The sequence below is a fragment of the Emydura macquarii genome, unplaced genomic scaffold (genome assembly GCF_026122565.2).
Source record: "Emydura macquarii macquarii isolate MOO-44397 ecotype Brisbane River unplaced genomic scaffold, CSIRO-AGI_Emac_v2 contig_2846, whole genome shotgun sequence".
NCBI classification, from domain to species: Eukaryota; Metazoa; Chordata; order Testudines; family Chelidae; genus Emydura; species Emydura macquarii.
In genome coordinates this window covers 4,070,828-4,097,861 of record NW_027132983.1, presented here as the reverse complement: position 1 = coordinate 4,097,861, position 27,034 = coordinate 4,070,828, and the positions used below count along the sequence as shown (strand labels likewise).

At 37.6% G+C, this 27,034-nt stretch overlaps 1 protein-coding gene across 1 annotated transcript in view; it reads right to left on the bottom strand.

Annotated features, from left to right (window-relative positions):
• The window catches only part of IARS1 (isoleucyl-tRNA synthetase 1), a 126,803-nt gene that overhangs the window by 79,090 nt on the left and 20,679 nt on the right, over positions 1-27,034 (bottom strand). The window contains exons 8-13 of the mRNA XM_067568101.1: positions 25,045-25,132; positions 22,751-22,811; positions 20,741-20,836; positions 17,224-17,346; positions 14,992-15,083; positions 5,558-5,656 (exon numbers count right to left, since the gene is read on the bottom strand). Of these exons, the coding sequence (XP_067424202.1) occupies positions 5,558-5,656; positions 14,992-15,083; positions 17,224-17,346; positions 20,741-20,836; positions 22,751-22,811; positions 25,045-25,132 (559 nt within the window). The remainder of the gene's footprint in view (positions 1-5,557; positions 5,657-14,991; positions 15,084-17,223; positions 17,347-20,740; positions 20,837-22,750; positions 22,812-25,044; positions 25,133-27,034) is intronic.

Genomic DNA, 27,034 nt, shown 5'->3' with positions numbered 1-27,034 from the left:
TTACCACCATTGGTAGTCTCTGCTGAAGAGTCCTTGAGCAGGAATAGCAGACATAGTCCATCAGAATCAAAGTGCATGACAGGACTGCTAGAAAAGACCTTAAATTACTCTTAACTACACTAAGTCTGATTTACCTCTCACTTACATTGTGCTAAATCAACACAAACATGGAATTACTTTTGCAGTGGTTTTATTTCACATCCCAGGCCGCATGAAAAAATGAAGTTTGTGTACTTCCCAGTAAATGCTACCATCTAGTGCTGGACTTTGTTATATGCTTCGTCAATTGTGGATCCCTAAAGGAAACCTAATTTGCATTCAGATTACATGAACCACAAGAAATATGCGGTCATACAGGCAAAAAATTACAACTCCACGACCATATTAAAAAAATAGGGAGTTACAGGTTAAAAAAAAGTCTCTACTTATGATAAATAAAAGAAATATAACTTTTACATTTAAAATTAAACAGTTTACATAGGGAAAAAAATCCATTTGTTATAATTAACTAAAGCTTCACTGGATAGACAGCAAAAAAGGACTTACAGAATTAATTTTATTGCTAGAAATCCAACAAGGTTTAGTAAAACCCTTCGAGTTAAATCAATGGATGGCTTCCCAGGTTTATCTTTCTCATCCATAAAAACAAACTGCTATCTTTTCAAATATTAAATATCAAATTGACAGTGAAAGTTAAATTTGCAACAAGTACATCTGCAAAATTCGTAAGTCAAAAAGTACAAAACCAGTATAGTTACAGAAACATACAATCACACTCACAGGGCCAGATCCTCAGCTAGCGCAAGTGAGCCCAGACTCCATTTGTACCAGCTAATGATCTGGTCCACAGTATGTTTGATTATTACAGTAATTAAGTTTATATACAGCATAAACACTAATTATCAAACATACCAGGCATTATGAGCATGAAAAGTAATTATTGTTAGAACCTTAACATTCCCTTTCTGCTTATAACATTGCAAAATGATCAATCTAGATTTTTCCACTAGATTTGATAGATGATGGGGTTGTTTTCAAAAAGGAAAAAAAGATGACTGATTCCTTGCTTTTAATTGGGGATGAGATGGAGGGGAAAAAGTAAGAACTGGCTGATCAGTCTTCTCTCAAAACGTCCCATGATCTAATGCTTTGTGCAATCAGGCCTTCTGCAAGTGGGAAATGTAACAGAAGGTTAGGATAGCCCAGGAAAAGATCACAAGACCTGCTTCCTGAAACATCTACCTCCCTTATACACAGCAAGTTCCCATATGTTTGGTGATGACTCTCCTGGGCCAACAACCATCTTCGGCATCTCGCACCTACAGGCTTGTGTGATTTCTGGGACCTAAAACCTTATGCATTTGGATTTAACATATGATTGTATCACACATTTTAAATTCAGACTGTGGAAAAAAGGTCACTATCTAAGAGAACATGAAAGCTGACAAGGGTTGGAACAACCCAAGTTAAAAGATTCTCAGAAGGCTAACAATGCCTGAGTGCTTTAACAGCCTTTTACAAAGGTATATGCTTAGAGCTGAACACATGCGCAGTGAAAAATGGAAATGTGGGAAATTCACACTGGAAAAACTGGAAACTAACCTGGAAAGCCTAGTTCATTCATTCACTACAGAATTTTCAAAAACTAAACTTGATTGAAAACCAGCATTTCTCAAAATCAACAGAGCAAGGGCTCACTGAAGATTAACATGTCAGCCATGAATACCAACTTCTTTATTACAGTGAATGAACGTTCACAGTTCATAGTCTTTAAGAGATGGAGGGGTCCTTCCGAAAGGTTTAAAAATAAAATTGAGTCACTTATTCTCTTTTGCATCTGTCAGTCTCTCCTTCTATCATACCTCATTTTCCACCTATGATAGCAGCTTTTACTCTATATCTAAAGAATGTCTGATCTGTAAGTTGGTGGAAGAGGTAGAGTTTTTGATAACTTTGTCACATGGGGACCCTTTGGCCAAACTTAATTGCAGTAGTACTAGCAGGTGGAGCAAGGGTGAGGAAAGGGAGACTTCTTAAAAACTGAAATTTACATGCAACAGCTGACTCTGCATCTCTTATTTCACCAGCTTTATCAATATATGAGCATCAAACTCCAGGGGGAGAGAAGAGTAAAACAATTTATTATTTTATTTCCAGGCTTTTCTACAGTCCTCATCAACTCAAATATAAATTATGCAGACTTCCAACTCCTGTGTGAGGTAGAGAAGTATTATCCCTCTTTTACAGATGGGGAAACAAAGCAACAAGATTAAGTGATTAGTCCAAGGTTACAACATGAAGTGTAATTCCAGCAATTTTAGTCTTGGATATGAACATATGATGGTTTAATATAGGCTCAGAGAGATTCTCTCTCTTTTCTAGGAAAAGTACATGAAGCAGAGTCTTAGGTAAGAGACGGTAGCTTATCAAGGTATCAAGGTATCACAGGGTATCAAGGCTACTGGATTTTGTTTGTCAGTTCTGACCCACTTGCTTCAACACCTTTGGCAAGTCCGTACTTCTACCTCTAGCTATAAAATGGGTCGAAAACCAATTTAAGTCATAGGAGATTGAGAGGCTTTTTTTGTAAAGCTCTGAGCTTCTACTTAACTTCAAAGTATTACTGCTCCATTTGCTCATGCATTCCTTTAAGATATCACTAGCTCATTTTTCAAAATGAAGACAGTTGCTAGCTTTAAAACCATGCCTGTTCAAAAATGTATTAGTGGTAAGTTAACTCATTAAAAAACTAATTAGGAATTCAATTAGGTTATAAAATTTGTCAAACTATGTTTAAAATTTAATCTATTTCATCAAAAGCAATATCTATAAGAAGAGAGAGATTATTCTTAAGGGACAATATTCTTAAGCCATTTTTTGTATTAAAAAAGCAATGCAGTCATAAAACTCATTTGCAAAGGTTAATACTGCCCAAAAGGCATGCATATGCAGTTTTCCTCTTTTTAGGAGACGCTGAAGCCGTCAAGAACCCAAATCTGAATAAAAAAAGTTAAGTCCTAACTCCCAAGACCTTATCAAAATGGTCAATTCACTTCAACACAAAGTGCCTGGTTTTGAGACATGCTAAGTACCCACAACTGAACTCATCGGGAAATGACTTCACCACCTCTAAATGAAACCCCAAGACTGTGGTACACATAGGTGAAAGTTATGGTACACAGAAGGGAAACATTTTCACTGAGCAGTCTTTTGGATATACTATACTATATATACTATATCTTGGGATCCCTTTAAATTATATTTTATGAAATCATATGCTAGAGAAATTAACAATTTTATAAGACATTCATAAAAAAAACAAGCTTCCCTGTGTCAGTGAAACAACAAAAAATGAGATTATCCCAATCCATAAAACATCACTGGTTTTACACAAAGTTGTTTTTGTTTTTGTTTTTTTAAAAGGCGTTCAGTTAAATCATGACATGTGTGTTGTCTGAACAGGCAATTTTTCCCAAATAAGACAAACCACTTTCTTTTTATTATTAAGAGTTATGAATATTGCAAAATAACATAGGGAAGACAGAAGCTTTTTTAAAAAATGACTGTCATACTTGCCATCAGTGTCTTATACTAGTAATACATGCCTGACTTTTCTACAATTGTCTACATTTGGGTTGAAGTTTATCCCCAGTGCAAAAGATGTACACAACGCTGTAGACATCATTTAAATCCTTAATATGATGATTAAGTAGAAATCAATTGCAGATCCCCTCACTCAGAATGAATGAATGTCACCCTTGATGGACAGTCTTAAATTCTACCTCTAAATGCCCTCCCCATAACAAGATTAAAAGCCCATAAAATAGATCTTGTTTTTAACTACTGGAACACTCCTTTTCCTTATTCCTTTTAACTACTGGAACACTCCTTTTCCTTATCAGGCAAACAAACATGTATACTCATTCTTAGTCACCAGAACAGTAAAAACTTCTGGTAAAATCGAACAGGAGCAGAGGGCAAACACTTTTACCCCCTCCTTCCATGATTTTCCCAAAAGTAGAACAGCAGTATGCTCTGCTACTAAAAACTGAAAGCAATACTAGTATAGAACCGCCTTCTAAATCCAAGCTGTTCATTTGCTTATTGCACACTTAATGAGTCACCTTGGAAGCATTTTAGATAATCTACATCAAGGAGCTGCTTAATTTCTCTCCTGTCAATTAATTTTCACAGCAAGCATATCATTTAAAAAAAAAAAAAAAAATCTTCTATGCAGGCTGAATTGCATAAGATCTTTTTTGGTGAGGAGAGGAGGGATCTTAATTCTGCTAAAAAGGAGCATAGTGACGGCAGACATTAATTTAAGCCACCCCTCAGACCTGGCTGCAGTTTGAGAGTCCCAGAGCATACAGTACTAAAGCCTTCACTCTGAGTTGTCTGGGCATTTAAAACACAAGTGAAGTAGCACCATGTATACCAAAAAGGTTCTCTATTCTCCTCATCCCCTCTTGCCCGCACAACCTCCATTTCTAATGGTACATTTTCTCCTGACTTCCCTTTTCCTCTCCATCTCCTTATCATGGACTCATACTGGGATGGAGGAAGAAGGAAGGTAGGCACTGGGAAAATCTTTGGAAAATTAAATGCTGTATCAGTGCATGGAATTACAGACCTGAGCGCTGTCAGCACACAGTTGAATCACAAAGCCTCAGCCTCTCATAATGGGTGCCATCTCCAATAATTCCCTCATCTGTTGTCTCTTCAATAAAGCATTCGCTACTTATAATACATTGGTATTTAATAATATTTTCATGTAAGGCATTCATTTTATATGTTAAAAGTATCATTTGGTTTATTTGCCATCAATACCCATTTTTAACCAAACATATATCATTCAGTGTGTTTTTATATGATCACAGAGTTGTCACTTTGCTTCTTAAGATTTTTAAACTGCATAATTAGGACAAACAACTGTAACTCTGCAAAGTAAGGACAATATGCAGGCAATTGCCTAAAAATCAATTTAAACTGATTTTGAACCATAAACATATTTATTTATTCATAATCATATGGTTATTGCATAGTGTTAATATAGGACACAGTTAAGGTTGTTTCAGTGCACTAATGGTGCATTTCCATGCCTTAACATGTTCAATTTCTTTTAAGTTTAACCTTTATTCTGAATTTCCTTGGTTGGGGATAACTGCAGTATCCCTGTAATCTATTTTACCCCAAATTACTGATTGGTACTCAATCTTAAATTCATCTAAAAGTAGTTTTTGTTTGGAAATGTATATGTGGGTCAAAACACATGGGTATTTCAGACATCTGAGAGATTAAATATATTTAGGTGGGGTTTGACTTCTGTCCAATTAAACAGGTTATTTAATAGTGCCAGGAGCACTGCCTCAATCTTAGGTCCCAATTTGAAGCCTTTATGAAATTGGTGGTTGGTCTATCCTGGAGAGCTGATCACTACCACCGTCTCAATAACTTTGTGCTCCAGAAGGATAAAATGGAAACAAGCCAGTAATTATCACAGCATATTAATAAGCAGAATATAAAATAAATAATATTTATATGCAAGATATATTACCAGTAGCATTGACCATTATTCTCCAACAGCTTCTCCACCATGTGCTCTACTCTTACAAACCAGCTTGGTACAGCTTTGTAAATTAGAGGGGTATCTGATCTGTAAGAAAAGAATGCACAAACAGGTTCACATATTTTTACCTAGCAAACAATATTGTTACATACCATCTTCCTATCTCCACACCCAAATACTTCAATACTCAATATTTTAGTTAATGTATTGACAGATGAATTTTTGCACACAGACACACACTTGTTAGGAATTATTGTACTTAGTCAATTTATTTTTATAACAGTTCCATATTTTCAAAACCCACAGCAAAATGTAGCATGTTTAGTTCTCTAAAACAAACAAGAAAACTATATTTATGGGAGTTTAATTGTATATTCCTACACATACTGTATTTTGCATCCGACTGATGTGTATCAGTGCTGATTTTAATGTGAAAATAAATCAAGTCTAAATGCTTAAGCCTTCCAACTGAATTTATGCTGTAGCACTTCTTACCACATATAGCAGGGGTGGCCAACCCGCGGCTCGCGAGCCACATGCGGCTCTTTGCTTATATAAATGCGGCTCGCGAGCCGCAAGCTGCTCTTTGCATGTGGCTCTTTGAGTCCGAAATTGACCAGCTGTCATGAGGCAGAGGGTAAGAGAAGTTAAATTGACCAGCTGCTGCAGAAATTGACACATCAGTGTGAATTTTTGGGGGAGGGTAAGAGAGGTGTGGCTCTTTGCGAAATCTACATCTATTTTTTGACTCTTGGTCTCTGACTGGTTGGAGACCCCTGACATATAGAATCAACCTGAAATGTTATTATGCAAACATGTTTATTTAGGCATATATTTCCATTGGCAGTTTTAAATACTAAAAAAAAATAAAGAACATTTTAAAAATCCATACTTAGATTCATAAAGTTTAAGGCCAGTCTGATATCTTGTCACATATTACAAGCCATTAAATTATATCCAGTTAACCCTGTACTGAGCCCAATAATTGTGTTTAACTGAAACGTATCTTTCAGAAAAGCATCCCGTCTTGAAGACTTCAAAAAGAGAACCCACCACTTCTCTTGGGAGTTAGTTCCAGTGGCTGACCACCTTTACTTTTAAAAATGTGTGTGTTATTTCCAATCTGAATTTGTCTAGCTTCAGCTTGAAACTACTGGTTCTTGTTATGTCTTTCTCCGGTAGATTAAAGAGTCCTTTAATTCCCAGTATCTTTTCTCAGGAAAGGTACTTCTACACCAAGTCATTTTTCATGCTTCTTTTTGATAAAGCATTTCATCTGTTTATCTTAAGTTTCTCACTGTATGGCATTTATTCTCTTCAGCTCTTGAATTATTTTTCTAACTCTTCTGCATCCTCTAATTTTCAACTTTAAAATGTGAAGAGCAAAACTGTACTCAATATTCCAATACATACACTGCCATACACCAATGGCATATATACAGAGACTAAGGCCTGGTCTACACTGGTGGCTTAATTCGAATTAAAGTCCCTTAATTCAAATTAATTACTCCCACATCTACACTTGCGCATTGTTAATTTGAATTAAGGAGCCTTTAAAATCGAATTAATAAAAACACCTCTGCAAGTGGATTAGCGCCTGAAGCGCATCAGTTAATTCGCATTAGTGTGAATGTGGACGCAATGGGACTAAATTCAAATTAATTGGCCTCCGGACTGTATCCCATGATGCCCCATTTCAGTACCCTCCCCCAAAGCAGCCCCTGGAAGATTTGAATCTTCATTTCCTGTAGTTGCCAGCGTGGAGAGAACTTTCCCATTGTTCTCAGCATGGCTACTGCAAAGCCCAAATGTGCTCCAGCATGGAGCAGACCAGAAGTCTTATACCTTATCAGACTGTGGGGTGAGGAGTCAGTTCTGTCTCAGCTATGAGCCAGCAAAAGGAATCTGAATATTTATGGGAAGATATCCCAGGGCATGCTGGAGAAAGGATACCACAGGGAGGCTTATCAATCCAGAGTCAAGATCAAGAAACTTAGGCAGCCTTATCAGAAAGCCAGGGAAGCTAACAGCCGCTCTGGGTCCTCTCCCAAAACATGCAGGTTCTATGATGAGGTGCATGCTATTCTTGGGGGCGATCCCACCACTATGCCCCCACGCTGCATTCATACCTCCTCTGCTTTTCAGTCCATGAACAATGAGGATGAATCCCTGGAAGAGGAGAAGGAGAGTCTAGAGAGCAGGGAGTATGAGAACAGGGTGTCCGTTCGCCCAGAAACACAGGAGTTATTCTTGACCCCCGAGCAGGCCAGCAGCACACAGGACAGCACAAATGATCCCGTGGAAGGCACATCTGGTGAGTTTTCTTTCTTATTAGCATTGGTGTCTTTGTACATAGAGTGTGTGTGTGGGGGAGGAGGGCAGGGAGGGGTACACGAGAGGGATATCAGGCGTTTTGTTGCCTGTACTGGGTGATAACCCAGGTCTCAGTTACTGTATGTGTTGAGAGACACTAGGTGTAACATCACTTGTTATAACATGGGAAATGTTATATATGTAATCTGTGATCCCTCCCCTGATTTTCTCTGCAATCAAGGAAGGCAGACTCTTGGCTTCCTGCATTTTAAGCCTTGTCCTCCCAGACCACCATGATGATCTCTGCAGGGGCTTGTAATACAGGCAGAGAGAGGACATCATCTCCTAGATGCATTGTTTCATGGACCACTTTGTTTCATTGGCTAAATATTTAAATTGCATCTAGCAAATGATTTAATGTAACATTGGGAGCACTTTATTCTGAATTCTACTTGTTGCAACACTGTTTCACTGAGTCCTGTTTCAAATAGTTACATTTCTATCACTGTGTTCACTAATCTAACTATGTGTCCCCTGTCATTTTTCTTTCGTTCTGTAGACACCTCTGCTCTGGACCGACCCTTAAAAAATGAAGCGGACAGACTGTCTCAGATTAGAAAAAAAGGGGGGGAGGGTGGGGGAGATGATATGTTTTCAGAGCTCATGATGGCCTCAGCATCAGCAGAGACAGAGCAAAGAGCATGGAGACAGACCTTGACCCAGAGCATGGACAGGGTCATGGAGACTCAGACAAATGCAGGAGAATGAGAACCTCCGCTGTGGTGCTGCGCTCAAAGTCCCGTGGTACCAGTCAGACATGCTCAGGCGTCTTGTGGCTCTTCATGAGCAGAGGCAGAACACAGTCCCTCTGCAGCCCCTCCACAATGCTCCTGAACCGAGAGCTATGCCGCCCTCCATGTCCCCCGCCTCCACGAGGTCTTGTGGTAGATTGTCCAGGATGCAGCCACTGCTCTCCTCCACCACAACAAGCTGCCACCCTACCCCTGGAGACAGTGAATGAACCATCACCCCCACCGCCTCCCCCATTCTCCCATGACTTGAATGTAAAGAAATAAAGTTTTGCAGTGTTCAAAAATGTTTTTTAATAAAATGTTATATTGTTCAGGAGGGATTTGTCGGACACAGATATCAAAGGGGGAATGGGAGGGGAGGGATCATCAAAAGGCAAACAACATACTTGAACAGAAAATCAGTCCTGCATCTCATTGCAGAACCTTGTTTTCAAAGCTTCCCAATGCAAAGCACTCCACGGTTAGCTCTCCACGTAGTGCTGGCACCTGCCTGCTCATAATTGGCGGCCAGTCTTTCTGCCTCCACACCCCAACCCTAGGGGAACCTTTCCCCCTTAGCTTCACAGACATTATGAAGAACACAGCACACAGATATCACAGAAGGGAGGTACTTCTCACTCATGTCCAGCCTAGTGAGGAGACTCCTCCATCTACCCTTTAAACGCCCAAAGGCACATTCTACAACTGCTTAACCTCTTATTAAAACACTCCTTGTCACTGTCAAGGTGGCTGGTGTAGGGCTTCATTAGCCAAGGGAGCAAGGGGTAAGCAGGATCCCCCAGGATCACTATGAGCATTTCCACACCCCCAATGTCAATTTTTTGGTCAGGGAAGAAAGTGCCTGCCTGCATCTTACAGAACAGCACCGAGTTATGAAATACACAAGCGTCATGCACCTTCCCAGACCACCCCACATTGATGTCTGTGAAATGACCCCTGTGATCCACAAGCCCCTGCAGGACCATGGAAAAGTACCCCTTGCGGTTTATGTTCTCCGTTGCCAGGTGTGCAGGTGCCAAGATGGAGATGTGAGTCCCATCAATGGCCCCCCCACATTTTGGAAAACCCATCGTGGCAAACCCCTCCACTATGTCCTGCACACTTCCCAAAGTCACTAGCCTTCTTAGAAGAAGTCTATTGATGGCACTGCATACTTGAATCACAGCAGCTCCCACTGTAGATTTACCAACTCCAAATTGATTCCTAACAGAGTGGTAACAGTCAGGGGTTGCCAGCTTCCACAGAGCGATAGCGACTCTCTTCTGCACCGTCATAGCTTGTCTCAATTAAATGCCCAGCAAGCCCTTTGCAGTTTGTCCCTTTAAGGGTTTGAAAATTTCACACACCCCCTCTCCCAGTGTGGTGAATGCCTTTTAAATGCCAGCAGTGAGAGGAAATTTTTTGCTACATTGTTTCAGTGGCCAATCATGGAAATTGATACTTTCCTAAGAGTTTATTCACAGTGCTAAATGTGGATACATTATATCATGCTTTCCATTAGTGAAATGGAAACATTTGTATCACTGTATTAATATACTAACTGACTCCATTGTTATCTATCTTTCATTCTAGAGACACTTCCGTGGAGGGAAAAATAATAGGCAAGCAATATACATGGGGTGGAAGGGGGAGCATAAAAGGCAAACAGCATACAGTTCTAAAGTAATCCAGGATAAGCTGCGATGTATTTGTCATGGTCAAAATGAGAGGATAGTTCAGCTGGCTCCATGTGCCTGCAGCAATGGCGATTGGTGGAGTAAAAAAACAGCATGAAAATCCTTTTCCTGTTTGCTTGGGGGTGGGGGAAGAGGGTGGGGGAAGTAGCGCTGCATCCTGGGACGATGACACTCGTCACAACAGCCTCTATGGTTAGTTGCACTGTGGGATAGCTTCCCACATTGCACTGCTTTCTAATTTGAATTAAGGCTGGTCAGTGTGGATGCAAGAAACCAGCACAAACACTGTAGTGTGGACAGTCTGCAGCGCTTTCTACAAATTGCTTTCTGACATTCAAATTAAGCTGATTCCAATTAGTGCTGCAATGTAGACATAGCCTTAAATACCTCCCCATTCCTACTCATTAATCCCTGTTTCTACATAGTATACGCTATTAACTCAGAATCCAACTTTAATTTAAAAAATTATTTAAAATTTCCATTTTTCATTAACAAAAAACTCAGGCTTGGTTGTACAGGATTATATTTCAGTCCATTTGCAGTTTTGATGAACACTATGGGTTCAATCATGCCTTAGCTAAAGATTTCTTATTTTAACAGTAAAACACTTCTTCCAAGATTCTGGAACCAAAGGTTAGGGCCATGATTCTCTCAAGAGACTAAAGATTTCTGAGACACCAGCTTCAGGCACCTAAAGGAGCCTGACTTTCAGAGAATGGATACTCAGCATTCATTAAAAAAAGTAAAAGATCTTTTTAATGAGTTTCAGGTTGAACTGAAAAATTGAGCCATCCAAAAATCACTGGGGCACTTTAGAAAACCATGGCCTAAAGCAATAGAGGTTCAATATATAAATATTTCCCTAGTAGGAGAACCTCAAAAATTAAAAGGAGCAAAATATTTTCTGAATTTTGTCTATATTCAATATATGGTTTTTCCACTTGCACTCCTGTCACTATCTTTATTTAGTGGGGATTATTATTTATTATTATAATTAATTTAGTGAGGATAAATGAAATAATAAAGATGAGATTTAAACATATGTTTTGATTCTCCTATGCCCTAGTTAATTAGAGGTGTTTCCAGTTAGATCAACAGCATAACAGAAAGCAGAATCAGTTAAAAAAAGACAGGAAACAAAGGTAAGATTCCTACTGGCCTCTATCGCCTCTCCCTCCCCTCTGTCTTCCACACACCAATCTCTGTCCTCTTCATATACAACATTAACAAGTATTTCACTTGGTAGTCAGTGGGTATTTTTCCTCACTTATTTTGTATTTGACAAACATGGGTTAAACCAGGATAAAGGTACAGAATAGGTTATATTAATTCTGGCCATTCACTTGTTACACCTTAAAAGACTTCCTTCATCAAGACGCCTCATTAAGATGCAAACAGCAGCATATGTTTGAATACAACTATAAGCTAATTCTGTAGTATTTTCCTTTCTTATGCTGTATACAGTACTGACCATATATGGAATATTGAACCCAGTTATAGGACTATACATGTACACTGTAGTTAATTATAACTATCTTCATTAGTACAACTAAACAAAAGGTTCTCTATGAAGGGATGCCAATTAGACAATATTTAAAATGGATACCAATCACACACGTGCACGCACTTATCACAGACATAGGAATCTCACAAGCAAAACAATTTTGTGCAATAAAAAACTTATGCATGGATTTTTGGTGTGAAGAATTATAGTTTTTAATCACCTCTCAAAAGTTTACTGTTTATGTCAAGATACATATGCGTAATGAAAGCCAAGCTTAAAACCTGACAAAACTAAGTAGAGGAAAACATACTTCAGGGAGCTATCCTGCAGTGCACATGCATGAACTAAAATGTAATTTATGGCAAGCCCTAAAATATTCTGAAGGCCATAAAAAGGACATGAATGAAACAAAAGGTAAAAATCCCTATCCATATTTCATTTGTTACAATGAGATAGTGCAGCTAATACTTTAAACGTATGTAAAATCCAGATGGCACCAGACAGATGAAATCTTATTCTAGCATTCAATGGTAGAGTTTGATATTCTACATAATATTCTATAGTCTTACACTGAAAAGAATAAAGCCTTTACTTGCCTCTCTACTAATCCCCATCAACAATTGTACACCCAGGCCATTATCAGCAGCGATTACTCCCTTCTATCAGATAATAGTTAAAATTCCAGGAAATACCTTTTCCACATTAAATCTTTGGCGTTTCTACAAAGTGAAACATCAACTGAATATCTTACAGCAATGCAGAGCTAATAACAATAATATGTAAAGAAAAAATATCACACAGTAAAATAGTACAGGCCAAACTTTGGGGTGATTCAGAAGTAATAAGGTACCATCCTGAAGCTACTACTATTAAAAGAAAATTAATTTAAAAGTAAAAAAAGTCAACTTTAGTCATTTAAAATGTTGGCTATCCTGCTTTGCTGAAAAGTTTTTCTGCACGTGCTAATGCCTAAGGCCTGGTCTACACTTGTTTCCGGTCACCATGTCCTTCAGGACTTTAGAACTAATATCTCATCCTCTCACAGCTAGGTTTTATTTATAGATTGGAAGAGGAAACCATTTTCCTTGCTTTTTGAACTCCCTATGTGGTTTCTCTACTTTGAATAAACTACATTATTGAACGGAACTAGTCGAATAAACTGAAATGAAGAAAATATTCTCTCTACACTTGGCAAAAAAAGGCTATTACTGCCAATGCTGGTTTAAGCACTTCAGCTTAAACTCTGGTTTCCAAGTGCTTAGCCAGTGACTGCCCCCACTTCAGTGGTTTGACCTTCTTTAAAACTTCAGTAGCAGACATGCATTGGTTAATATTTTTTTAATTTAAATTATTTGAACAGATTATAGTAAATTTTGGCCTTAACATAGGTTATTATTATTTCAAACAGATTTATTTTTTAAAAGTAAACCTGTATTTGATTTAAATTTAAAAAAAGAATTTAAATCAAACTGATTGAAATAAAAACAATTTTTAAATAATTTTTTTAAATCATCAATTTGTATTCACCCTTGCTTGATCAGTTAGAGAATTCAGAACTGCCCACTTTCAGGGAGAACAAAGGAGAACAATTAAGTAATTTAAACACAAAAATCTGGATAACATGCATTCAATAAAGCAGTTCAGCCTCAGCTAAGTTATCCTATTATGCTCAAAACAAACCTACTACTAACTCTGGGGGGGGGGGGGGAAATAAAAAATCAAGAACTAATTGCTCTACTTAGAGCACATCCCAGTTATGGTTTTTTGCTTCTGCTGGCATTGAAATGAGCTTTATAAGCGAGATCTGTTATTACTTTCTTCCAAAGGAATGTGTGCTGCAATGTGTTGCTTGCAACTTATTATAATTAGTAGACAAGCCAATACAAATTGGCATATTTGCATTCCTATCTTGTTTAAGGCACCCCATAGTATTGGCTTTGCCTAATTTCCAGCACTATAAAATTTTGCTACATCAGAAAAATAAGCTCTCATTTGTTATTAGTATAAAATCTAATAGATACAGTGATTTGCCAACTCATCATGAAGGGCATTTTGATTAATCAAAATGTTCATTTTAGGAAACCCATGTAAATCTTAAAATCACATTATCTGCAGTTTTTGGTAAATAACAACCACCAATGCCTTTAATACAGTGTTTGAATTCCAGCAACAGGTGACTGAGTAGTAAAATCAATTCATACAATATGCAAACAAACATTTATGTATTGACTTATCCGCTTTATTTATTTTTAATCAACAATATCTAGTAGGAATGCCATGTCTCAGTATAAAGATACTAAGTAATAAGAGTCTCGTAGGACTATAAAAAGCCTAGAATGGCTGAGAAAATCTGAGTAATTTCCATGAGAAAGATGAGTAACTGTAGTAGAAATAAAACAAAACTGTTTACTCCAACACACTGAAAGGTTAAAGATAAAAATAGAAGTTTAAGCCACTTGGAAAATATACCTGTCAAGAAAACATTCAAAGAGTCTCATATAAGAATGTCATCCAGTTCTCAATGCAGAAATCCCTTTGATTTTTGTTTGTTAAATAAACAAACAAAAAATAAAATCTAACAGTGAAGCATGTTAAAGTGAGAAACCAGCAGCATAGTCTAGCGCAAGACATACTACAAGCTTATGTTGAGCAAGTTTTCCAGCATAATTCTGTTGAAGTAGTACTTCTGACAGGTAGTATTTTCAAACAAGAGTTGGGCAGTAGTTTTGCTGTTTCAGTAAAGCTATGAACGAACATGTTTCACTTGTGTGCCCACACAAATCTGGAACAGAGAACTGCAAGGACAAACCACTTGGGAGACTTAGTTGCCTTCCAAGGTTTGCTGTCCATCTGGAAGGAGATCAGTTATCTACTTTCAATTTTGGAATCAAATAACTGTGTGTTTTATATGCTAAAAATCACTTCTAGAACTAAATTATATTTTCAGATTTAATTCAGTGCCACAAGTAAAAGTACAGCTTAACTGAAATTATTTCTTGTCCTTTCTCTATCCTAGTCAAAAAAATACAAAGAAGAAAAACCACCTCACTCAAGGAATTACTAGTTATAACCCTGGCACTTCTCTATGAATCAAAGTCAATGTATTTCTCTTCTTACCTCCAGCAAAAAGGGTAGTTGTGCTTGAAAGAACCTGTGTGAACCAGTCTACCTTGTTCCTTAAGAGCTTTGATAATGTTCTTATCTGCATCCTAAACAGAAAAAAGTTTTATGAACAGAACTTAACTATTACAGAGAATTTTCATTTATGGTTGGGTCTTCAATTTAAAAAATAGGAATTTACATGCTGCGATGTGAAACAACAATTGTATGGTCACAGAATTTGTACAATTTCAATGGCTTGCATCTACTATGGAGGAGCCATAGCAACGACCCTAATATTCTTGAAAGATAGCATGCTCCCAAAACTCCAATGCATACCTTCAATCCTAAATTCACCATCATTTTTTGTGTGCAATATAATTTTTTTTTAAATCACAAAGATTTACGCATACCCCACACCTGCCAGACACACAAATTCAGTTATGTTTTCTGTCATGTAGTTTAGATACCAGATTATTAAGTCTTTTGGCATGTATGTATGCAATTCCTTCTTACTTGATCTTTGAACCTCTCTTCACTAAATTTGCACTACTTTACAGACTGAAAAGGACATGAAATGATTCTAAATTTAATGTGAAAACCTAGAAATCAACAAAAAAGACATTTTATCTTTTATAACGCCTTACCAACTGAATCTTTATTATTGGATTAAACAGTTGTATTCGATTCAGGCCCAAAGTGAGAGCTGTAACCGATATTCAAAGACAGCCCAATGGACAAGTTAATTGCTACAAAATATTCTTTTGATACAAAAAATGTGCTAGGATGTTTGGTAGAACAGTGCTCACATGATGAAAATACAATTAATATCATGAAGATATTTTCTAAGAGCATTAAACTCTGGCTCAAATTAACAGTATTCTAAAACTGGAGAGCCTCGATATTTCCTATTTACCTTACTGCCTTATACATACTAGCTGGTAATTCAAATATGTTTGGATTTGTATGCATTATACTGTACATGCTATTCCTGGGGAAATTCTGCACCAAAAAATTAAAATTTTTGCATACGATATATTACAGTTCTGCATATTTTACTTATCAAAATAACACTATATAAATCAAGCCAGTTTCAGTTATTTTGGTAATTTATTTCAAAGTACGTCAGCAACTACATTTAGAGCCTTGCAAGGATACAAAATTTGTATCCACATCCAATCCGCAAAAATGGTCCTTGGATAAAAAGCGGATATCCGCAGATTTGCAGGGCTCAAACTATGGCTGTAACAATAAAGGCAACAAATAACATTTCCCCACAACCAGAGAGTTAAAGAAACCCCTACAACAACCCAGTTCCTGCTTCTCTGCCCCCTTCCACTCCTACAGCCCACTTGCACCCCCTCCATTCCCCCAGAGCCCAGCCACAGGGTCCTCCACCCCAGATACCTGCACCACTTCTCCCACCCCTGAAGAGCCCAGCCACAGGATCCCTCCCCTCCCCCAGCCCAGACACTCTCACCCCTCCTCCCCAAAGCCCAGGGATCCAGAAGGAGAAATAGCCTGATGCTGGGTTCTGGGCTTGTCCATAGTTTCCTGCATACCACCTTCTTCCTTCATGGAATCTCAGGAACTGCAGGTGCCCAGAAACCTCCAACTTCCCCTCCCCCTCAGCAATGTCCTGTATTTGCAAACTGGGTTCTGCCAGCTCCAGTGGCCCCTAATGGCAGCCAGCAGCTCTGCAGCACCAGTTCTACAGAGAAAAAGGAAATTCTGCATAGAACATTAATTCTGTGCAACTTCTGCATTGCGCAGTGGTGCAAAATTCCCACAGGAGTAATGTGCATCATGGGTTCGAGCTTTACAATTTTTATACCATTTTCCTTTGTTTAAAAAAAAAAAAAAAAGTGTTTAGCTATCAATGTTATGAGTGGCAGATCCTTATTTTAAAAACTTGATTCTTCCCATGATGGGAATATATAGTAGGCACTAGAGTACACTCTCCTTCCCTTTTTAGAGGGCTTGCATCATTGTTAATGTATCAAGTTACTTATTTGCCTAATTTCATAATCAACATTTATGTGAAATGACAGCACACAAGAAATCCAATTTCTCTGTTGTAGTACCAGCCGGAGAAGGATAATTTTTTATACAAGTCTTTGAAATATTGTAGCATGGCAGCCAAAAACATACTGAAGACAAAACCACCTAGGGAAAGAAAAATGAATTTCTACCCCATGCAAATACTGGATCATATAAAAAATACTTTACTGATTCCACAAGTCCACCAACCTTCACATATTGTCCAGCAAAGTCTGTCACTTCTGCTGTGAAGCAGCCTGAAGCATCAACAGGACAAACTGGCACTGAATCTTTTTGAATAATATTGAAATCCATACAGACTCTGTAGTCGTCCTAAATGAGAAGTGCAAAATATGTTATTCCTAAACTTAGCTTTTAATAGTCATGGTTAAAACTTAACATAAAGCTACTTCATAATTAGACAAAAACAGTCAAACTCAAAACCACTTTTGGATGCGTTTTTAAGCAATACACTTCATCCATTAAGATGAAGAGGATGATGTAGGGCACACTTGTTCCCTAAACCTTAGGATTGTGCCAGTTTCCTAGTGAAGGGAACAAATTTGCTCTTTTACAACCTTTGCCCATCATTTCAAAATAAAGGGTTGGAGAAATACATTTCACACTACTGTATGAATTAAGAGAATACTGAAGTTGCGGTATCTGCTTAAAGCACATGACTGTAATTCTGTTTCTCAGAAGGTATATAGTTTTAACAGGATGTCCACCCCTATGTCCATGTGCTTCACATTTAACCAATGTGATTCCCCCAATGCCTTGGTGTTCAAGACTTTTAAAAATTTTGGTCAATTGTCCTTGTCCATACAAAGGTCAGAACCATGTTATAGGTGAGGTCCCCCTCTTTTGACACTTGTAGGCTATTGCATTGTTTCTCTGACCGAAGTGGGCATGGACTTTGTGTTTGAGAAACCACTACTGACAATGCTTGTTAGATATGGATGCAGCTGAAATAGTGTTCGACACTTGCTGCTAAGCCTTCCTCAGATGCCATCTTTGTCAGCAGCAATTCTGTTTTGTAGCACAGACAAGGCCCTTGTTATAAAACCATGCTTACAGAACAGCTTGTATTTTCTTGGCTAGCACAGCTATTAGTTATATATACCCTTGTCCACATCGGTCAGGGAAGTCAAACTAGAATCAAGTGTTTGAACACATCTTTAGCTAGCAGAGAATGCATTTTTAGTGTGAACACACACCTATGGTAGAGGATGAAATGGTGACGCTCATTCAGTTATCATGAAATCAATTGTTACAAGAACTAAAGCTTTACATGTTCAAAAAAGCCCTCAAGTTGCAGCAATCAAGCGGCTCTGAAGACACTATTGGCAAACCCTAGTTATAACGAGGCAGGAGATCTGCTATATAGCCAGCAGAAAAATAAAACCCCAAACCACTGTAGGCGATTGTCAAACTGTCAAAACTGCTGAATTTTAGTATTGTGTACTTTCAGATTAACAAAGATCAGAAGCTTAATGCAATGTTTATGCAGGTTTGCCTTGTTTTCTGATTTATGTTCTTTTTTAATTGTGTGATATTTAGCTTCATGAGCTGGGATAATTGTGAGCTTTTGGTGACAAAGTAGCTTATGTCTGGGAAAGACACCATGAAAACCAGTCTTGTATTAAGAAGTTTTCTAGAACTAACTGCATCTTTTTTTTCCTTTAAGTTTTGGTTAAGAATCCTTTTCACAGTGCTATATGTATATGTATATATGGACTTCTGAGAACTCATGATGCACAACATATCTAGAGAATACCAACGGTTCACAGTAAAGCCACATTTTACATCACTATGTATCCTTGCCTCTTTATTCAGAGACAGTACAGTAGGCAACAGAACAACCTGTGAATGGTAGAGATGTTTAAATATTTCATGGAAGGTGTGATTCTCCTCTTCCCCCTCCCTTGTTGCTACTTCTGTACTCCTCCCATCACTTGGTTCCATTCATTTCACTCCGTAATACAATAAAAGTAAATGAAGTGACAGAGAGGAAACTGAACTACAAAATGTGTTCATCAGAACCATGGTCACATAGCTTTTTAGGCTGTCTCTCTCTTCCACCCTCTATCTGTTTTTGTCTTTAAACCGAAAGCTTTTTCACGACCAAGACCATGTTTCTCCTATGCTTTTGAACAGCTCTTAGCTCAATGGAGGCCTGATCCTAACTGCAGCCTTTGAGAGCTAGAACTCTATTGAACTAACTGAAGGGGATGCGGTGAGATGCAGAGATGGCCAAGAAGAAAAGGTTTCAGCATTCAAATCACATTTGTTATTTAAATGTGTCCTATATAAATTCCTTCTGAAAGCAAAATATCCAAAATTCAGATGTCAGTTTGCTGTATCAGGAAGTCATCTACTCATTAAACTGACAGTAACTCTTAAAAAAAAGTTTTATTTAAACAGACTGCTAATGATTTCATAACAGACATCTTTTTTCTCTAAGTTAACTTTCATTTTACTGCTTACATCCTTGTGTACTAACAACTATAACAGGTTCTGTGACATTTTCAAATTTCCTTTATCGTCAGGACACGCTAACACTCTCCCCTTTGTGGATTCTTCAATTTTTAGTTAACACTTCATCCTCAGTCTGCTTTTATTTAAAGACATGGTGAGGCAATTGTTACATTAAGGCAACTGTGAACCTTCTTCTGTGCCTCTCTAACCAATTTATCTACTTATGTAAATAATAGTAAAAAGCAGGATGTTTTCCTGTGTAATATTTGGATAAGAATTTTCATCTTGAAGTGAAACAGAGCATAGGTATATACACATCTCTGAGGCCAAACTCCCCGCCTCCCCCAATTAAAAAAAAAAAAACCCAATTCAAAAAGGGACTGGACATGTAGATGGATAACAAGAACATCCTGAAGTTATAGTAGTTCGTGCCAACATACATTTTTGGAAGAGACCATATGTTTAATGCTTCAGGAATTAAACTAATCTCTAACTATAAGGGATTAGGAGATCTCTCACATCTTCCTTGGAGGCATATGTTGCTTGCCTCTGAGACAAGATAGCAGAGTACGTGGACGATGGGTCTGATCTAGGACAGTAATTCCTAGGTTTACAAAGGCCAATTGATTAACTGATTAAGAGAATCTGTCCAACACTTCCAGTCTTCAGTAACTCAAACCAAATTGGGGAAGGAAAAGGAAATAGAATATCCTTTTTTTAAAAAGGCCATTGTGCAGAAAATCCTTTTAGCCCAAAGGGACATAGAGAAGATACAGAAGCATGTGAAGTCATTTTATATGCTCAACACATGTAAATTAATAAACCATAAAATACTGAAAGGCATAGCATGCTGAACAACAGTCCTGATTTTGTCCCAGTTTATCACTTAAAATAGCTGTTCCCTGCTTAGCACTAGTAGCTCAAATCTTCTTTGTCATGAAGCTGGCATTTCTCAATCTTCAGGGAAGAGGAGCTAGAGCTCTCAGATGCTATAGAGATGGACGTTTTATGAATAGCAAGGATAACAGGAATAGACATCTAACCTATCTCCTCTCACAAGTGTGCAAGTAAAGGGCAACTGCATCTACAAAAAGGACTTTGGGCATTCACTAGAACACAATGCTTTAAAAGAAGATGATTACCCTTCTTGGCCTGCAGTGAGTCACTACTGTGTGGTTGTTAGGGCCCTTGAAGGCCATGGGAACGTGCTCTGGATCAAATAGTGTAATAAAAGTTAGTTTTTACTTACAGCACCAAAGTAAGGAGCCTGATGTACAACCCCTGTACCCTCCTCCTCCTTCACATAGCTGTCTGTGACCACAGTAAAAGCACCATTGTTTTTACACTGCAATACAAAAATATTTAAGTATTATACTGTTTTTCAGACATACAGGAAACTAGTAGTCTTCAAAATGATTGGAAAACATATATTTAACAGGTCAACTTTTAAGTCAAAAAGTAGCATTAGCTAGAACTATATTTTTCATTTGCTTTATAATAGGAAGAATTAATCAATCATTTGACATTTTTAACAACTTTTCTCAGCTAAAAGGCGAGCCAATGCATTCTGTTTACATGACACGAAGAGTGTAAGACTAAATCTAAAACTTGCATTGACAACTTCATAAACTCAACTAATACACAAGCTTGCACCAATATAATCTCACGTTTAGCAGATTACAAATTAATAGGATCCTATAAACTAAACAAACAATAAAAGAAGTCTCCAGCCATTTACAGACATATGTATATATGCAGACACATATACATATAACAAAGAAGCTTCTGCATCTCCATTGTTCCTTCTTACTATAAAAATAGTTTTCTTGCTACTAAATATTTTTAAGTCAACCTAACGGATGGTAAGAACCAAGGAAAGCATGAAGGTAAAAGTTTGGGATGACATTTAACATTAAGTTTTAATTTTAATAGTAGAAGAAAATCGTGAAAGATAATGGAACCAATTACCTGCCATCTGTTCAGCATGCTGATAATTAAGAATAATAAGCTATTTTCATATCCCTCACATAATCTAAAAGAAATGTAAAACGAACTATCCTGGTAACCACAGTTGAAGCAATGATTTGTCACAGTAATAAGTTTTATCTGGGTCTAAAGAGATTTATGAGAGTAAGGAAGTAATTCTGAAAGAAGCTAGAGTACTCATATCAACTAATAAGGAATATTAAGATGCAGAAGGCCACCATATAACATTCCAACTTAGTGTAGATCCTGTCTTTACACCCCACAGTCCAGTCAATCACTATGATTCACACTTTTTTCCAAAAAATAGGTCCTGCTCCCTGTTAAGTTGATTAACATCTCTTACCTCTCCTGACTTCAGGAATTGACTACATACACCAACTATTCTTTATGTAAAGTAATTATATGTGAATTAATCTACTGCTTGTTCAGCAATTCAGTACTTCAACTTCTTGTATCATTCAGCCAAGTTCTATCAAGACGTTTATACACCTAGTCTAGTCTCTATAACGCATTTCTATAGGCCCATGTATTATATTAAAATTATGTTCTTAATATAGTAGCATATGTAACTCTTGCTTTAAGCACAGCATAGCAAGATATCCATAAAGACTGGAACAGTTATGGCAACAAAGGGTCTTAATACACCAAATAGAAAAGCACAAAGAACCTGTAATTTCAAAGTCATTATCATTCTACTTCTGAATATGTAGTTTATGGTTTTAGAAGGGAGAGAATGAGGATGCTGGCTGCAACCAAATGGAGCTAGATCATAGACACTGGGGAACACTGACTGTCCATTAAAGAATCCTCTAAAAGCCTAGAGTCACCTCTCCTCTTGATCTCCATCACCACTGGATTGTTACTGTGTACTTAATATGAAGTTTGAGCTTAAAGAACGTAAAAAAGAAAAGTAAAACAGAAGCAGGTTTTGCCAATCTTCTGGCTAATGTGATACGGGACAATGAGTTTGTTAGAGGAAATACAGGCCTGAGATTTAACTTGCTTGGTGTTTTGCCTATTTTTCCAATGTGAAACACAACATCCTGAAACTTTGGATTTTATTTTAACATATAACCAGTATTATCGCTAAATCCAGTCAAAGTATGGTGCTTAAAATAAATGAAAGCAGATTCTTAAGAAAGCATAATATTCATTTTGCCATCATATCAATGGGAAATATTGATCAAAATGTACAACTATTTAATATTGCAGTCTCTTGTTTTTAACGTTGTCATTTGACACTGTGTCTAAACAAAAGACTGACTTATCTTACCTTAATAAAATATTCAAATAGTGGTTTATATTTCTTGCCTTTGAGAATAATGCCAGGAAACCTATGTAGAAAAAGATTTACATATACACACATATTAACATATTGTAAATTGCACTCGTTAACTTATAAAGACTAAATCTAGAAATACTATTTTTCTCTTTTTTTAAATATTTTTCATAGTGAAATCTGATACAGGAAAAAGCACACATTTTCCAAATAGTTTGCTTCCTATTTCTACATTTATTTAATAACTTAAACACTAGATGAAAGCTGTGTTATTTGTTAATGAATTTATACGAGTGACAAATTGTTATCCCCACAATAAAGTATAGATTTATAAAATTAATATATGAGCAAAGAATAAATCAGTAATCCACTTTATGAGAAGTTACGATTTTTTTTTTTACACTTCCTGCAGGTCCTATTTATTACAGTAGAGCTCTGTAATATAAAGCAGAGTGCCTACTGGTATTTACAGTAATGAATAAAACTAACTAAAATTGACCCAAAATGGCTAAGTCTAGAACTCCAAGCTGAGAAATGTAGTCTTCTGACAACACCAGAAGGGAATGAGCACTTAGAGCTCCAAAAAAAGAAACAGTTCTTCATTTAAAAAGCTCCAAAGAGATTATTAGTTCTAAGACAGAAAAACAGACCATTATAACACACTGGAAAATAGCACAGAAAACATGAAGGTATGTACTATATAGATGAACAGTGTAAAACACAGAGAGGAAAAACTGGGAAACTAATAAATGTTCCTTTGTTAAAAAAAAATTCTCTTCTAAACTGCATTGGGAAGAATAAAACAAATAAAATGTCCTTACAAAATGTGCACTGCCATGATCTTTACACGCGAAAGAAGTAGACTCCCATATGGGAAGGATCCTGGGATGCTGAAGACAATTTTTTTCCTACTTTCACTTTAGAAGATTGTCACGCTGGCGGGAAATTTTTTTTTTTTTTTTTTTTTTTTTTTGGGGGGGGGGGGAATTAAGTATATTGTGTGACATCAGTATATCAAAATCATAACAATTCATGTAAGATATGTCATGTCAGGTATTGTTAGAAAGGCTATAATGTGCTAAGTAAGATGATAATACTTATGTTCATGTGTTATGTGTGTAATGGAAGTTATGGATATATTTGATATATCTGTATTTCAAATTGTGCTGTCTGAGACGCACCCTAGACAGGGTGGTGGCAGAATAATAGCCTGCTTAATGGCCCATTGAGACATTCAGATGCAAGGGGCCCAGGGGGAGAAGCCAGAGGTATACCTAAGAAGTCACCAGGACTTGCTCATGTGACTCTGAACTCCATTTTGGTTCCTGTAAAATCCCACAAACAGCATGGCATGGGCCAGAGAAGATAAGGCAGAGGCTTGGGAATCCATTTTGTTCTTCAGTTGGGAGTCCACTTCAGCTACCAACCTACCACTGGATCAGCTCATCTCCAACTGAACTGAAGCTGTGAAACAAAGGACTGAGACCCATCCGAGTACTGGATGTATACCAGAGGGCCTATACAAGCCTGCAAACTCCACAATTCTTCTAAAAACCTGATGTATATGGGCTTTCAAATCATTTGTATGTATCTGATTGCTTTAATCCTTTAACATTTCTCTTATGGTTTGTTTCTTTCTTTTTATTATAAACCTTTAGTTTTAGTAACTAAGGATTGGCTGGCAGCGTGGTATTTTGGGTAAGATCCAAACTTATATTGATCTGGTGCTGTGGCTGACCCTTTGGGGTCAGAGGGAACCTTTTTGGTAAAGAGCATAGAGTTTTAAATAACTGGTCTCTTTACTGGACCTAGTGGCTGATTGGGAGCCAGAGACTGGAATGCAGTAAAGAGGGCTGTGTGTATTTGTATACTGGCTTCTTGATAACCAGTGTGGGGAATCCGAAGCACTGTTTGTGGCTGGTTGGGAAGTCTGGCTTCAGTGCCATCCACCAGTGCTGGGAGAACCTGCTCTCCTGTTGCAGCCTGCCCTGACATTGGCATTTTCAGGTGGTTACCCTAGGCACGGAAGGGTCACAAAGATATTCTGTGTTTAAAACCTTTTCCTTAGCTACAGTAAACCCAGATGCAGCTTCTACTCTGACAAAAAAAACTTCCATCCAAGCCTAATTTGCCAAATCCCTTGACAGGCTGTAGGAGGAGGTACACAAAAAGGCACTCATGTTAAACCACTCAGTCTTGGATTCTATAGTTATCTAACTTCTTGCAGCAGTTCATTACTTATTTATAAAAATGGAAGTTCAAAAGTGTGCAATAATTCATGTACTTGCCTGTCAAGTATCACATATTCACTTTCAGATTTGTACAGTGCTACCAGTCTGGCTTCCATCAAAATATAAATCTTCCCTGTGGCACTATCTAAAAGGAAAAACAACTTAAGTTAATGCCCTGCTTTTGCACCATTACAAAAGTATCCATTTTACACAAGAGCAATAAGACACTCGGACTAAAAACTACCCAGAATAATTCTGCTTGCATTACTCACATTTTCTACTTTTCCCCCAAAGGTACAGTTGTACCCATGTGATATAGTGCATTCCAAGCAGCTAAAATTTAGACAATACCCTGTTGACATCAGCATTAGCACAAACCGCCAGAATGGCACAGCTGATGCTTTCGGGATCAGACCAGCTGCACTGATTTTTAGCAGCCTTTGCACTGAAATACCAGGGCTGTCTTAACAGATAGTTTGCCCACTGTTCTTTCTGGCAAGGGAAGGCAGCTAGATAGCTGCAGCACAGGCAGGTAAAACAGAGGGCAAAACACTTAGCTAAACTATAATAAATTAAACAAGAGCTGCAAGAATTAGTGGGTCAGCGCTTTACATAACAATCAGATTCTACCCCATGTTGCTGTGTTTCTGAGATTTATTATGACAACAACATGAAACTACTCTTAGCTACTCTGTTCTTTGATTTAAAAAGAAAAGGAGGATAAATAGGAAGCTTTAGGTAGCCAAAGCTGAACCTTTATCAAGACTAGGGTCATTCCTCCCCACCACTAACTCCCATACCCTTATACCAACTTACAACATGTTCACTATTAAGGCAGATGACTATTCTACTCCACCCCAGCCTTTAAAGGTGTAGTTATAGTTTGACAATCAACTTATGACTCTCCCAAAACTAGCAAAGGTCTAATGGTTTCATTATTACCAAACACACACCAAAGTCAGCAAGAGGGAAGGAGATGCTTTCTTCTATAAATAATATTAAGTTCTTATATAGCAATTCTCATCCCCAGATATCAATACTTTTCAAAGCCAGATAAGTACCTTTATCCCCATTTCACAGATGGGGACACAAACACAAAGGTGATTTTCCCAAAGTCACACAAAAGATCAGTAGCAGAGCCAGCAACACAAAAACTGGTCTGACTCCCAGTCCAGGACCTACCCTATCCAGTAGGCCATGCTGCCTCCACTTAGTTTAATTTATTAGTTTGAAGAGACCTGGGGAAATCCTAGAAGTCCTGGACCAAGAAGAAACTAGCAGTAAGCACTTATTCTTGAAGACCAACCCATGTTTTCCCATTATGGTAGAAGCTGTGACCAAGTTCATCTAGACATGCTTTAGGGACTGTCTGGGGAGGAAAAAAGGCATCTGAAAGCCAAATGATTTCCTAGTGCTCATTCATTTTAGAAATTTAGTTCTAAATTGTTTGCTTTTAACATTCTTGGAAGACTATTGTAACTGGGGACAATTATAATGAACCAATATTTTCTGAACTAGAAGTTCCTGAAGAATGAGTTAAATCCCATACATCTTCCTGGGGACAAGGTGGTCTTTCGGTTAAGCTAACTTTGTACATACAATTGTTGCTGCCTCTAAGCCTTTTAAACATGCTTCTGTTTAAAAATGTTTACAAGGGGGAAAAACTTTTTTCCAGAGTACTTAGTGCATTTGACAGTACATTATGTATAGTCAGTAAGCAGCAGGTGAGAGAAGAAAGTTTAGACAACAGGGAAATGTGATTGCAAAATAATCGAAAGAAAGTAGGCATTATGCCTGAAACTGCTCTTAATTCTTTTTGGCTGCCTAGGTTTCACGATGATTGTGCACCTTAATATTTGAAGGAATGGTCAGGATTGAGGACTTCCAGAACAAAAATGAATTTATCCAAAAGCCTGCATGTCTTAGGAAATGGTTGGTTTGTCTCCCAGTGTTTTACCTGTGCACTACCTTAGGCATCCCTAAATTAAATTTTCAAGTCTATATGTTAAAGTGAAAACTCTAACTGTGGCATTTAATCTGCATTAAA